Here is a 13,794-nt window from a genome sequence, read left to right as displayed (position 1 = left end):
TCACATTTTTGCTCAGTCGATAATGAAATCGAGTCACAAGGTGTTGCGACGTCGAATGTATTTTCGAGCAGAACACTCCGCAGAATTTCGTTGTCAAAAAGCCCGCGAACGCATCCGTTCGAAACAAATCACCGCCCCTAATCTTCCGTTCCGTATTTTTCTTGGAAACTGTGTTATGGAAGAAGGGATCCTTTAACCTCTCACTCGCAATGGCGTAAAAAGTCTTTACCGACCGAGTTTCAGCCTCGCTGTTTTATACGATTACTCCAGGCGTTCTAACCTAATGACTTTTTGCTTCGACGTGTTTTTCTATATAAGAACGCCCACTTCTCGAATTAAAACGTTTGGAGTCGACGGTTTATTTATTTTTTATTTATTTTTTTTTCTTTCTTTCCCTTAGGTCGTTTTCTTTTCTTTTTTTTTTTTTTCTTCTTCTTTTTACATTTTCGCGTACCCATCACGTCGAATAAACGAAACTTTTCTTTTTTTTCTACGGTGTGATTTCCGATTACGTTGGAAAGAAATCTTCGTCGTCGAAAACGACCTTTTGAAAATAAAAATTTACCGCGAGTTGGACAACTTTGTTTTCGTCTTATTTTCAAACCGTTTAACTTCTATTTCATTTGCTGTACCAAAGTCGTCTGTATTTGACATTCAAAAAAGAATGCAACAAGAAGTTCTCAAAATTCTAACAACTGCTTAATGTTCACAAACGAATGACGGATTATTGACTTGTGAGTGACAATTTTTTTGCTTTATTAACGAAGGATATTATTTTGTCGTTGTTTAATCTTGACGAATAAAACGTTGCTTCTCGATAAAAGTTCACCACCTTGTAGAAATTGAAAAACAATTTCTAATTCATCATGACTACCAGACGTAAAATGGCGTACACCGAAAATTTGTTAAAACTTTGATAACTCGTGAGAATTTTACGTAAAATTGTGTTGATAAAATGGACTTTTCTTTGTAACTGATAACGTTCTAATTTTGTTAAACGCCCAATTTCAAACAAATATGCAAACGATACAAAACCGAAATGTGTAGCAAATTTTTTATTTACAACCAACAAACTAAGCTGGGTAAAGTTTTCTCTGCTAATTTCAAATTTTTTACCTCATCAGAATCTAAGATAAAAAATAACGGATATTGCACTGTGAGACATTTCATTTGTCACAGTAACTAGATAAATTGAGTAAAACAGGTATCGTTAAAAAAAACTGTTTGAATATTGTTGGTATTACGAAAAACTAGGTAGGAAACTAATTTTCATTATCTACCTAGAAGTATATGTTGTGGATTGTGGTAAAAAATGAAAATAGTTAAGGGCCGAGCGGTAACCGGAAGAAAAAATTTCTCTCAGTGTAAAAATCGTGACGCGATCATTGCGTGGAAGAATGAGATTCACGTAGATGAAGCAAAATCCCTTCGTGATTTAGTACAATTAATATCGACAGTCCGATAGATGTACAGTATATTTATAGGCGTACAGACAGGCAAGCTTTGAGGGTTGAGAAATCGATCGATGGTCCAGATTCAGGATACGAGGAAATATATGAGAGTATTAAAATATCGGAAGAGGGCACTCGCTGTCTAAATGTGGGTTTGTTCCACTTGAGAAAAAAGTTTTACAGACAAATGCTGCAGCCGAACGATTTCTTTGTCGAAAGTTTGAAGTTTCGCGTGTAAATATGTTATGTACATAGATAGATATATATATATATATATATATATATATATATATATATATATATATATATATATATACATATACATACATGTCGACTTTTCGCGAGGAAAATGCGAAGCTTGTTATTGACCAGAACGTGACCTTATTCTTTGAAAAATTTGACCCCCCTTCCATTCTCCCCGAATCGCCCAACTTGAGTTATAATCCTTGAAAACTGATCGACTGATAGTCGAAAATGTTGACGAGATATTTAAAAGTCGTCGAAAACCATTGTGTAAAAATTGGGTAAAGATTAGAAAATTTTTTACAAAATTAATTTACCAACGAAATGAGTTTTGATTTAAAATTAAAGAAATTGATAAAATAATTAAATAGCCGTGAAGTTGTAAATAATTGATTTTTGTCAGGATTGCCTTACACGTTGAAATTACAGAAAAATATGACAAAAGTAACTATTTAGTGTAATTATAGTTATCGATATTTTTTCTTCGAAACGAATGAACATGGTCAGAAAATATAATAATCGATGAAACCAGATATATTTCTTGGGTTAAAATTAAAAAACTAATCTGTATTTTCTTACCGGAAACTATATTTTTTCAACTATGGCAAAGAATGAAAATAGTTAGAGACTGTTTAATAATGTTTAAATTAATTTAACGTATGATTTTCGAAAAAAGTATAATTTCGGCCTGCTGTTAAGGATCGAAAACAACGAATTCGCGTTACAGGAAACATCTCGAGGCTTTCGAAGGTTTGGATTTAACGCAAGCCATTTCACCCTCTGTACATCAGCCGCGTTATCGAAAGCGTCTTGCCATCGAGTAAAGAACCCCTCTCGACGTTTGTTTTTAGCCCCGAAAACGGTTAACGGTTAAAGCTATCTTAAGCAATATTCTCGATGCTTTCGAGGCAAATTTTTTACCCTCTTCGAATTTGCTCCCTTGGTATATTTTCTTAAGGCCACTTTATGAGATTTTATAAGGCAGGATGAAGTTGTCATTAGTAGCTAATCGCAGTTGTTAACGAGCAAACATTTTCCCCAGTGCCACAAATGCCGGGAAGTCGAAAGTTGTTGCAGGGATTTTTGAACTTTCGATCTGCGCTGACAGAAATTTTTAGTCCTTAAGTGTTTTCATTTTTTACCACAACAGTTTTTTAACGATACCTGTTTTACTCAATTTTTCTAGTTACTCTAACAAATGAAATTTTTCTCAGTGTGGGTGGAATATTTTAAAATTTCAACAATCAACATTTTAAACACAAAAATCAGCCCATTGTCTAATTCTTGAAAATGAGTAGTTATCAACGACGTATTCCGTAGCCGCTTAATTCGCGTTGTAAACAAATTAGGTACAATTATTATCCTTGTTGGTCTTTCGATTCGTTTGTTGATCAATTGTCATTAGTGAACGTTAACGAACGGTAGTTTGGACTTGGTGTATGTATGTATGTAGTAAAACTATCTATCACAAGGAACTTCGTTACAACGAACAAAGTCTAATAACTAATTTTTCCTCAAAGTGGAAACTGCGAAAGTTTGATTTTCAAACTTTCCGTAAACTCGGATTATAATTAAATTGTTATTTCATACATTGGAAGGATATTGTAAAGTCTCGGTGAATGCTTTTACAGCTTCTTAATTGAAAACAGAAAAACATTTTACGATTTCCTTCCTTTCTTCGTTATGAAATAAAAACTTCCCGAACAACAAAAATATTTATCACTTCTCTAACATTGTTCTCGGTACAATTTTAAACGCGTCCAAGTTTTACTGACAATTTTTCGTCATAGGTGAAAAAATCTCTCGGGTGGGTGGAAAAAAAAAATAAAAAAAAAAATTCCCACACCGAGGTGAACGGATTAATTTCCTGTCGGACGATTGGCCGAACTGTGGCTGTAGCAATAAACCGGCAAGTCCCTCGAAGCCCATTATTTTGGGACCACTGCGAAATACGGATTCCGCCAGCTCCGGTCCGCCTCCGTTATGCCTGCAGACCTCTGACCTGACTCCATAAAGACTTGACGCACAGCCTCGGCGTATACGAGTCGAGTCGTCTGCTAATTTACAGTCCGTTATAAGCGAGACTGCAATTATTTCAGAGAAATTACGGGCGCAGCTTGCTTAGAAGGATTTTACACGTGTTTCGGAGGAAAGATTGTAATCTTTGTCGTTGGATTAGTCGTTAGATTATTTCTCGTATTCGCAATACGATTTTTCAAAACCAGCGTAAAGGAGAATCGGAAAAAGGCTTTGAGTGCCAATTATTTTTTTCATCGGAGTGTATTATTTTTATTTATTTATTTTTCTTCGAACGATCTTTACGGACACTTTACGATTCTTCTTGCAAGATATCGGGAAATTTTCAAATTGGCAAATTTTATGGCGATTATCAAAGAGGAAAGCAAAATCCAATGAAATTATCATTATCAGAAACTAGCGAACGATTCTTCGAAACAAGCGTCAAGCATTCGAAACTCACGATTCAATCAAGTGGATAATTGAAAAAAGACTGAGAGTGCGATTTTATTTTGAAACAGTAAACTTTTTCTTTTTTTTTCCTGAATGTATAATTTTTTTTTTTTTTTTCACAGTCACTTTTCAATTATTCTCTTTAATTGATCAGGGAAGTGTCAGGAAATTCTTGAATTGCCGAATTTTATGGCGGCCTGTAAAAGAAGAAATTAAACTTTCCCTACGGAGAAGCAAATTCTGTAATAATAGATCGAAATTTATGGATATCGATTTCTTTGGAAATTCATCTGTCAGATACTTGAAATAGCTATACGGGTTTGAATTTCAGTCAGAAACAAACAATTATACTTTGGTCAGGGAAAGGTCAGGGAATATTTACGACAATTTTTAGCGATCAATTGACATTCTACTGAAAATAGAACAAAAAAAGGAACATAATTTGAACTTACGATAAATTATATTTTCGTTCTTTTCTTCTTATCAAACAAAGACTTTTGCATCTTAGAGAAATTCATTTATATGACTTCAAAAATCGGAGCAAAGAATAATTTGGTAGAAAAATCGTTCGAAGCTTGAAGGTTGAATACATATATTGTGCGTGTATTTTCGATATTGACACTGATTTTTTAGATTTATACGATCCATTCACGTAATGATAAACATTTTTCATTTTTACCGTGAAATTATTGATACTCATGATAAAATTACGTTGGCGATACGAAGTTTTTAACGCGAATAACAATTCTTCGACGATTAGTTATTGCCGATTGTAAAAAATTACAAGATTTATACCGGAGCAAGAAAGTTGAACAGTTTATTTATCGACGTTTCAAAAATAGAGTCTGAATTAATGAATAACGGTATAAGAAAATTCATGTCAAATTTGAAATCCGTTAATACGAAGAGTCAAATTTTTCCAGTCACTGTAACAAATGAAATTTTTCCCAATGCATCGAAAAAAGATTCTTTAACAAGAATAACTATTTTCTATTTTCTGTCTGTTTATAATTTTTATTCGTTCATAAGTTTTGTGTAATATAAAAATTCGCGGTTCGTATGATTTATTTATTTTTTCAATATGTTTATTTATTTATTTTTTTTCTTTTTTCAGGTAAAGCTGTTCCGTTTGTGGAGTTGACTGTGGCTCACGCCTCGGTCCTCACTATTCTGGCAATCAGTTTTGAGCGTTACTACGCAATATGCGAACCACTGAGAGCTGGGTGAGTAGAAATTTTCAAATGATATTACGCATTGGTCTGATAAAAAATAATCGATTTTCGATTAAAATTCAATAAAATTGTATTAGTAAGAATTTTAAAAAAATCCGTATTTTTCTCTCCTAATTTCTTTTCCTAACTTTTCCGATAATTCGCAGTCGGTCAATAAAATTAAAATTTTATCGAACCACAATATTTTCTCAAAATTGTTAATCTCGTACCGAAAAATTGTAGAATATCCCCTTCAAAGTCGAAAACACAAAATATAATATCAAATATAAAATATAAATATAATAAATCCGGCGAAAAATAAAGTGACATCAATCATGTTTCATTCCTTTATTTTGTTTACATATTTACATGTTTAAGAATTATTCAACTTGTAACCTAACCTAACCTCACTTAACCTAAACTAATTACGTCGCATTCCTTTATTTTATCTACATATTATAATATATTATTGTAGAGGAATGTTTAAAAATTATTCAACTCATAATTGTGGCGAAGAAAGCTAACCTAAAGGAGTTATGTTTTTATTTTTTTATTTTTTTTTTTTTTATTATTGCTTGATTTTATTTAAATATTGTATTACATTATAGAATCGGGACGTTTAAGAATTACTCAACTTACAAACATGGCGAAGAGGTTGAAATTTAGAATTTAATTTCATCTAAATAAAGTGTACTCGGTTTTTTTTTTTTTTTTTCTTTTTTGCATTTTCTGTTGAATTCAAAGATTGATTTTCGTTCCGTAACGTAACAAAACGTGATATATTTTGTTTTTTCGTATCGTTAAATGTTTGATTATTATTTTTTTTTTTTTTTATTTCTGTCACGTTTCAGGTACGTTTGTACAAAAGCCAGAGCTACTTGTCTGTGTTTTTTGGCCTGGGCAGCGGCAGCTCTTTGTACAAGGTAAGATTATAATTCATACGATTCTATTTGACTCTTTACTTACCTCAAGCTGATTAGCGGATAGAAAAAAAAAACAAACAAATGTATGGATTTCGAAAAAATCGTTGTCCAATGTTCACGCATTCTGCAAATTAATTGAATCCAAACAACGGATAAAAATTGTCGGTACTTAATTCTGTTTCCAAATTGAAAGAAAATTGTTGTTTTATTTGTTTATTTATTTTTTTTTTTTGGTTTTTTTTTTTTTTTTTTATCTGCCCATTGTCGTAATTTCGTTGAACCGACTATTTAAAAGGAACGCATGGACATTGAAAACGATGTTATCCCTGCAAATCTGCATACTGCGGTTCTTCAGGCATGCATGCAAATTCTTCTCGTTTCAACTATTTATACGCCAAAGCTACTACATCTATATATCTATTCCTACGCTGAAAATGCAGATCCATATATATTGTTAAACTCGTGTTTCTATTTTTTCGTATTCCTCTCGCCCTTAAACATTGCACACTTACAAATTATTGTCTCCACGCAACGCTGGCGATTACGAAGCGATATAAATTCATTCAAGAATATGCATGTGATAAAAAATTAGTCGATTTTTAACGATAGTTTGAAGAAAATTTCTAGCGAATAAAAAAAAAGAAATAATAATAATAATAACAACAACAATGATTACAAGTACATAAAAATATTTTCGCGTCGAATCTCGGAGGCGAATATATCAGGTGAACGAATGGAAAATCCAAAACTCTTGGGAAGAAAAAACAATCGATACTAACGAAGGTTCATCACACGTATGGTGAGAAATCGTATAACCGAATGGGTCTGATTAACAGAAATGAAGTGAGGAAAATTTTCAAGTTTTTCCATTCAATTTCCGAACTGTTTACTCAATTATTATCCCTGAAAGCTGAAGCGAATGTTAGAATGCCCGATAAGGAAGATGAAGATGCGTGTTTACTGTAAACGACGTGATCTCCGGAATATGCAGTAATATTAGACTCAATTTATCATTGAGTAAATTGCAAATTGAGACGCATATAATAGGTCGCGTCATTTGATATTGTAATTACGAAATAATCAAGCCTCGGTTGGGTATTATGTCGGGAAATTGGGGCTGAACGTTACACTTTGTCAAGTTATAGAGGGTTGATAATAATGTAGAGGCATCCACGAGCAGAGGGATGACGATAAGCCGAATGGAAACTACCCACGAAATTGGGGAAAATTGGATAAAATTCGTTATTGCATCTGCGGATAACAGAATTTCATGTACAACGGAGGACTAAATATTTTTAAAACAGTAATATCGAAGATTTTTCGTCCTTCTGCAATTTTTTTTTTTTTTTGTTTTTTGTTCTTTGTTTTAATGGGAAACGGAGGAACGAAATTTTTTGTTATCTGTTTTCGAAAAGAGTAGTTTTTAGTGCGATGAGAGATTTTTGACCTATTCTTGAAAATTGCAATGCCTGATCGACCATTCATTTTTAAACGAAAAATGAATATCCCTCGATTATTTAAGGAGCAAAAGTTGCTGGAATTATACATTTGTTAATGTAATTCCATACCGACGTTACATTCGGCAAACCTCTACAAACAACCAGAGCCAGACAGAGACATTTTACAAAATCTGACTTTCGTGCAATTTCAAAACACAATTAAACTACAACGATAAAACCGTCATATCAACATATATTCCCATGAGATCTTTTATTTCTCCGAAAACGCCCATTTTTATCAGTCTTGCAACATATTTCCAAAGCATTAGAAACTAATTTAACTTGAAGGAAAAAAACTTGCGTAATTTTGAAAATAATTTTCAAAAATTTTCATATTTCACGCGGTATGAAAGCAGTTCGAATGCTATTTTCACATTAAACAAGCTCTTGCATTTTCTTGTTTTCCTTTCCCTTTCCGATAAGATTGAGCGAAATTTAATGAAAAGAAAATAGATATCGAGTCGAGAAAATGCGACGCGGCAAAGTATCGGATTGGTATACATTTTGCTGTCTGAATTAGAAGCGGGCCAATTCCTTTTGTCCGAGGATTAAAGGAGAGCTGCGTCGACATTATCTCCAAGGTTCCATTACCCCGTCAATCTAGATCGAAACTGATTTTTCCGAGCGCCAAACGACGCCCTGGAGTAATCAGTAAGGAATAAGTGATAAATCGTATTTGCGGATAATCATTATACCGAATTTCGGTTACACGTATATATATTATATTATGAAATATTCGTCGCGGCGTCGAGTTGCAAAAAGGAAAAGCCACAACAATTTGGCCGAATTTTTCACCGAGTTTACTGCAACGGATGTAATTAGGTACACTTTGTTGGAAATTAGTTTTTCTTCCCGGAAAATTAGCATACTTCTCTTACCCTGGATGCGAGAGGATCCGTCCTCTCCCTCATTTTCCCTTGACCCTTGATTACACGCCTTTCCCACCGCAACTCGAAACACCCGGAGTTAGGTATTACTCTTTTTGCCTTAAGCCAGTTCCACGCGAGAAGAACCGGCAAGAAATAGGAAACAGAAATTCCGAATAGGCGATCAAAATGCCAAAAAATTTTTATTTTCCTACCGTAATAATCTCTAATTTTGCAAAATTTTTTAAGGATCCAGCTTTTGAATCGTTACAAAGAAAACTGCGAAAAATTTTCTAACAAAACGCAATAATCATGAATGTATTGAATTCAAATACTTTTGCCGATCGTTGTTTCATTTGGCCAAAACAATTTCAAGATTCTGAGGGTGTGAAATTTTACGGTCACGATATCGCCGAATATGAGGAAATTTTACACTTCGGGTGTGACGGTCTTTATAATATTATTACGCCGCATGCAACGATTCAAGCATCATGTTATTGTTTTCTAGTAAAAGATTCTTTTTTTTTTTTTTTTTTTGTTTCTTTTCAACCCATAACCCTCGAGATAGGTTTAATTTCAACCGTAGGTACTTTTATTAGTTTCCCCAGGGGGTTTTACGAGTTTGGCAAAACTTTTCAACTATAACCGCGCAGATATTGCTGCAGGGTATAAGAATTTTGACAATTTGTCACTGTCCGGCACCGGACGACAGCTGCATCACTCTTCATGCGTAAAAACACCCGGTGTTGCCACCCGTGAGAAAAACAAAAATCAAAATTTTCGTCTTTCAATTCTCTAGGTAATTTACGTTTGACGAATTTTTATTTTTTGGAAAAAAAAAAACGGTACAGAAATTATTCGGAAAAATTGATCTTATTAACGATTCACATTTAGAGGAGCGATTTATGGAATAAATATCTTGAGTAACCGATCTTCGGAAAAATCTGGTCTCATTTGAATCAAACACCGAGTATGTTATAGCACATTCTATCTAGCTGGACGAGTTGAAATCAGTTGCCAAGTTCACTGCTCCGTTCTGTAAACTAAACAGTTGTCCCGCTAACTCTTGAGCACGTGATCTGATGGCAAAACGTAATCTTCGGAAGGTCGCAGGGATTGTGGAAAAAATTATCGTAACGGTTGTAGAATTTTTAGAATTCGTTTATTCCCTGTTGAAAATAATGTGTCAGATTACAAAAATCATCGAAATAATTCCGCGTATAATTTATGTGATTTCTCGTATTATATTTTGTCGAATTTACAAGATGAATCTCGCAATAAATTACACGCCAAATTCTTTAAAAATGTGACATGAATTGACGCGTGAAAATTTTCGGTAATTATTAGTTTCAAGTTGAATCTTTCCATTGCTCGGAATTGGCTCGTCGTTTTATTTCCGTAGTTTAAAAAATGACTTTGTTGTACCGTCACTCGAAGTTTAGTATTGAAAAGTTTTTAAGTCGAAGTCTGAAAAGAGATTAATTTTTATTCAGAATAATGGTAGAATTTAATTTGATACAGTTCGATGAGAAATGCAAATTAACGTCAAAGGGCATTTTTGTTCATAAAGGGACGCGGCATTGAAATTCCCAATCTGTCGGACATTTTGAAATGGGGAAACGACGCTAATTTCTCACGGATGCCGAATGCAAAATTATCGCAAAGGGTATAATATTGTAGAACCCACGTCAACCAAGCTTCAAATCAAACTTGAACGTTCACAGTCCGTTCCCTCGTTTCGTCACGAATTTGAACATAACGTCTCGCGGTTCTTAAATCATGCTTCGATATTTTGTGCGTATAAAAAACCGATTCTCATCCCCGGATTACAGCGTCGCTGTAATAATTTTTTACCGTCAATGTGCGCGAATTTAACCAACTCCATTTATAATAACCGGCAGTTTTAAAAGCTCAACTTTTTCTCTTCGCATCCTTTCTTCTTTTTATTTTTTCTTTGACCTGTGAGTCTACGAAGTATTGTAAAAAAGAGAATATCAGACAATCATCCGAGCTAAAACATCGACTCGTCTGATATTTAGCAAAAATAATTAAAAATCCAACAATGACGTTTATTCAACGACTCGTGAATTTTTTTTTTTTTTCTTCTTTGTTCTTCAGTTTAACAAATACCAATGTTCAACTTGACTAGCATTTTGTGCACTCCATTCACCAAAACTGTTTGCGTCTTTTCACGTATAAATCTAACGTAACGAATACATTGGCATCGTGTTACGGATACGTGTAAGCACGCGGCTTTCGGATCGTGCGCTTTAAATTCTGCGACAGTGTTTCCAAGATTTATGGAAACAGTCTCGGTCCCGTTTGCGGCGAAACGTCTCTGCATATATATCTCTAGTATTCCGGCTTATTGAATTACCTGTCCTTATTTGATAAAGCGAAGAAACGAAAAGAAAATGTGTCCGAGGCAAGAGCAGAGTTCGACTGTAAAAAAAAAAAAAAAAGAAAAAAAAAAAGGCTCAACGAACGAAAAAAAAAATGGCCCACATTTGCAAAGGGATAAAATATTTACTTCGTTCTTCTTTATCCTTTACAGGAATTCGCTAATTCGGTTATCGTGCGTAATTTATGCGATTTCATTGAAACGAATGAAGAATAAATCGCCGAAGTAAATTGAAATTGAAATTTCATTCAAGTTTTGTCAAAAATTCAATCAACTTTTCACTAATCAAACGTAAAATTATACGACTATGGTCGCCTGATGAAAATTAAGAAATAGCGAACCATTTCGTCACTAGTGGCGTAATATTTTTCCCACTGAAATTGAACCGAATTTACGCATAGATTTCACGACGTGGTTAAGAATGTTTTACACCGTTTGTACTTTCACTGTAATTTTGATTGCATTAAAAGCAAATCAAAGTCCCGCCGAAAAATCACTGAAATAAAAATGTAAAATATTTTTTACTCCACTGAAATTACACCGAATTTCTATATTCATACTTACGACTGATATCACACTTGAAATTTACCGAGATTAAATGACGTGGAAATATTTTATTCAAAAGAAAAAACGTAAACTTATCCGATTTTAATTTTGGTGAAATCGCGGTGGAAAAATTTCACAATTACATCGAATAATTGAGTGAAATTTAAGCGAATACCTGAAATGTCACTTCAAACCTTTAGTTGCCATTGTAGAAAATATATTCTTCAATTTCTGTCTGTAAAGTTCCGAAATAATTTGACAAACCAGTAACGGTCTGTAAAGAAATTTTTCACCGAATAATTTCACTCGAAAAACTTTTTACATTCGGGCATGAAAATTGAAAAACTCTATTTGTAAAAAGTGTGCGAACAAAAATAAAATTTTAAACCGTTGACAAGAATGTTGTTTTTTTTTTTTTTTTTTTTTTTTTCCAATTTGTAAGAGGCTTGGCCGTTGATAGGTCAATATCACTGATTTTAGGCTCCAGTGAAAAAAAAAAAAAAAAAAAAAAAACCAATAACACGGTGTGACGGAAAATACGTCAGGAGTTACTTTTGCCCACTCGTTGCACGACATGCTATTTTCAAGCACAAATGCGAAATCGCACAATCCGATGGTTTTCGAAAATTGATGCAAGGTCGTGCGGTTTGAGAAAAAAAAAAAAAAAAGAAAAAACGGAGGCCGCCTCGGAGATTGAAAAAATAAACCGTGACGCGTGCAGCTCGGTGCATTTTTCCTCTCGAGTAAACGAGTCCGGCGATTCGATCGCGTTCCTCGGAGCATTTGCGACGAAGGACGAAGCAAGCAAGCAACCGAGGGGGATAAGATGCCCTAGCGAGTCTAATGCACCCTTGGGACAACAAACTCCCGCTACGACACCGCAGCGTTGGAGTAGGGGAGGAAAAAACCAAGTACGAGGGCTGTCCGTGATACTCTCGAGGTTTTCTCGTTCCCCCATTTTTTTTTTCTTTTTTTTTTCCATCCTCCTTACAACTTCGCGATAAGCGTTTCGCATGCAGCGAACCTTATTTCTCATCAGGCGACGTGCTTCGAGTGCACGTGATTAGTTTTAAGATTGAAATGAAATCTGTTTTTTTTTTTTTTTGCAAATCTTGTCAATAAATGGAAAATTTTTTATCGAATTCCTGATTTATTTTTTTATTCGGTGAAGGGAAATTCTCTCAAGGTGCGCTGAGAGAAATTTTTTGATCGAAGTTTTTTTTCAACGATACCTGTTTTACTCGATTTTTCTAGTTACTGTAACGAATGAAATTTTTCTCACTGCTTTAACGAATTATGATCGTAAGACCACAGACCGTGATTATACGTGTTGTATCGTCGGTTTTATTACTCGAAAACAGAAGCGGCATGCTGATTTACAATCAGAGTCGGTGCCTCTGTGGCATAATTGCATGGTTAAAAGCGGCCACCACAGCTTCAAAGCAGTGAAATCGATTGATTTTCGATGTTACGAGGCACGGGAAACTGTCGATAGACTCGACGTTACCGCACGATTTTACTATGAGTTATTCGAAGGCAGCCCGCACAGCTGTGCCTGTAATTTTGGAACGGTGGAATTAGCGGAGTTTGTAAAACCCGAGGTTCGTTGGATTATTGTTCGCGAGTTCGGGGAATTAATGTTGTTTCGAAATTGATCTATTTTGCCAATTTTTTACGCGATCGAAGGTGGATTTTTTTGCTACAAGGAACTCCGTACGTTGTACCAAGAATATAGTCAGAGAATTATGACGATAACTTGACAAAAATGGATAAATATTCGTTGATTTTATCGCTAGAGGATTTGAGAATTTCTTGAAACTGTCGAAGTGGGTAAGTGAAAAAACGTGTTGGTGTTGAAAAAAAAAAAAATCACAAGCGAGACAAACGACGTCTAAGAAACGTGGAAAAAAATTCACCCGGCATTTTAGAGCCTGAACAACGATATAAAAAATGGTGAACCGGATCAAAGAGGTCAAGGGTCGGACCCTCGTCGTTTGGCGTGGAACGCCCTATTCTTCGGGACAAATCGTATCTAATCCTCTGCAATGTATACGCGATGCGGTTGTGCAGTTTTCCACAACACATAAGCGACGTGTGGCGAATCCTTGATTCCCGAGGAGGATGAAAAACGTCGGTGGTACAGGTGAGCGGCCTCGAGACGCCGACCATCCGAATCGTTCTTTTG

The 13,794-nt window shown here is 34.6% G+C and overlaps 1 protein-coding gene across 2 annotated transcripts in view; it reads left to right on the top strand.

The window, feature by feature from the left end:
• The window catches only part of LOC124186386 (growth hormone secretagogue receptor type 1-like), a 66,579-nt gene that overhangs the window by 36,383 nt on the left and 16,402 nt on the right, over nucleotides 1–13,794 (top strand). For both annotated transcript variants that reach the window (XM_046578039.1, XM_046578040.1), the window contains exons 4-5: nucleotides 5,278–5,386; nucleotides 6,226–6,297. In XM_046578039.1, coding sequence (XP_046433995.1) covers nucleotides 5,278–5,386; nucleotides 6,226–6,297 — 181 coding nt within the window. The remainder of the gene's footprint in view (nucleotides 1–5,277; nucleotides 5,387–6,225; nucleotides 6,298–13,794) is intronic.

Source organism: Neodiprion fabricii, chromosome 7, assembly GCF_021155785.1.
Source record: "Neodiprion fabricii isolate iyNeoFabr1 chromosome 7, iyNeoFabr1.1, whole genome shotgun sequence".
NCBI classification, from domain to species: domain Eukaryota; kingdom Metazoa; phylum Arthropoda; class Insecta; order Hymenoptera; family Diprionidae; genus Neodiprion; species Neodiprion fabricii.
The sequence above is the reverse complement of the archived record's forward strand: the minus strand, read 5'-3'. Positions and strand labels throughout refer to the sequence as shown.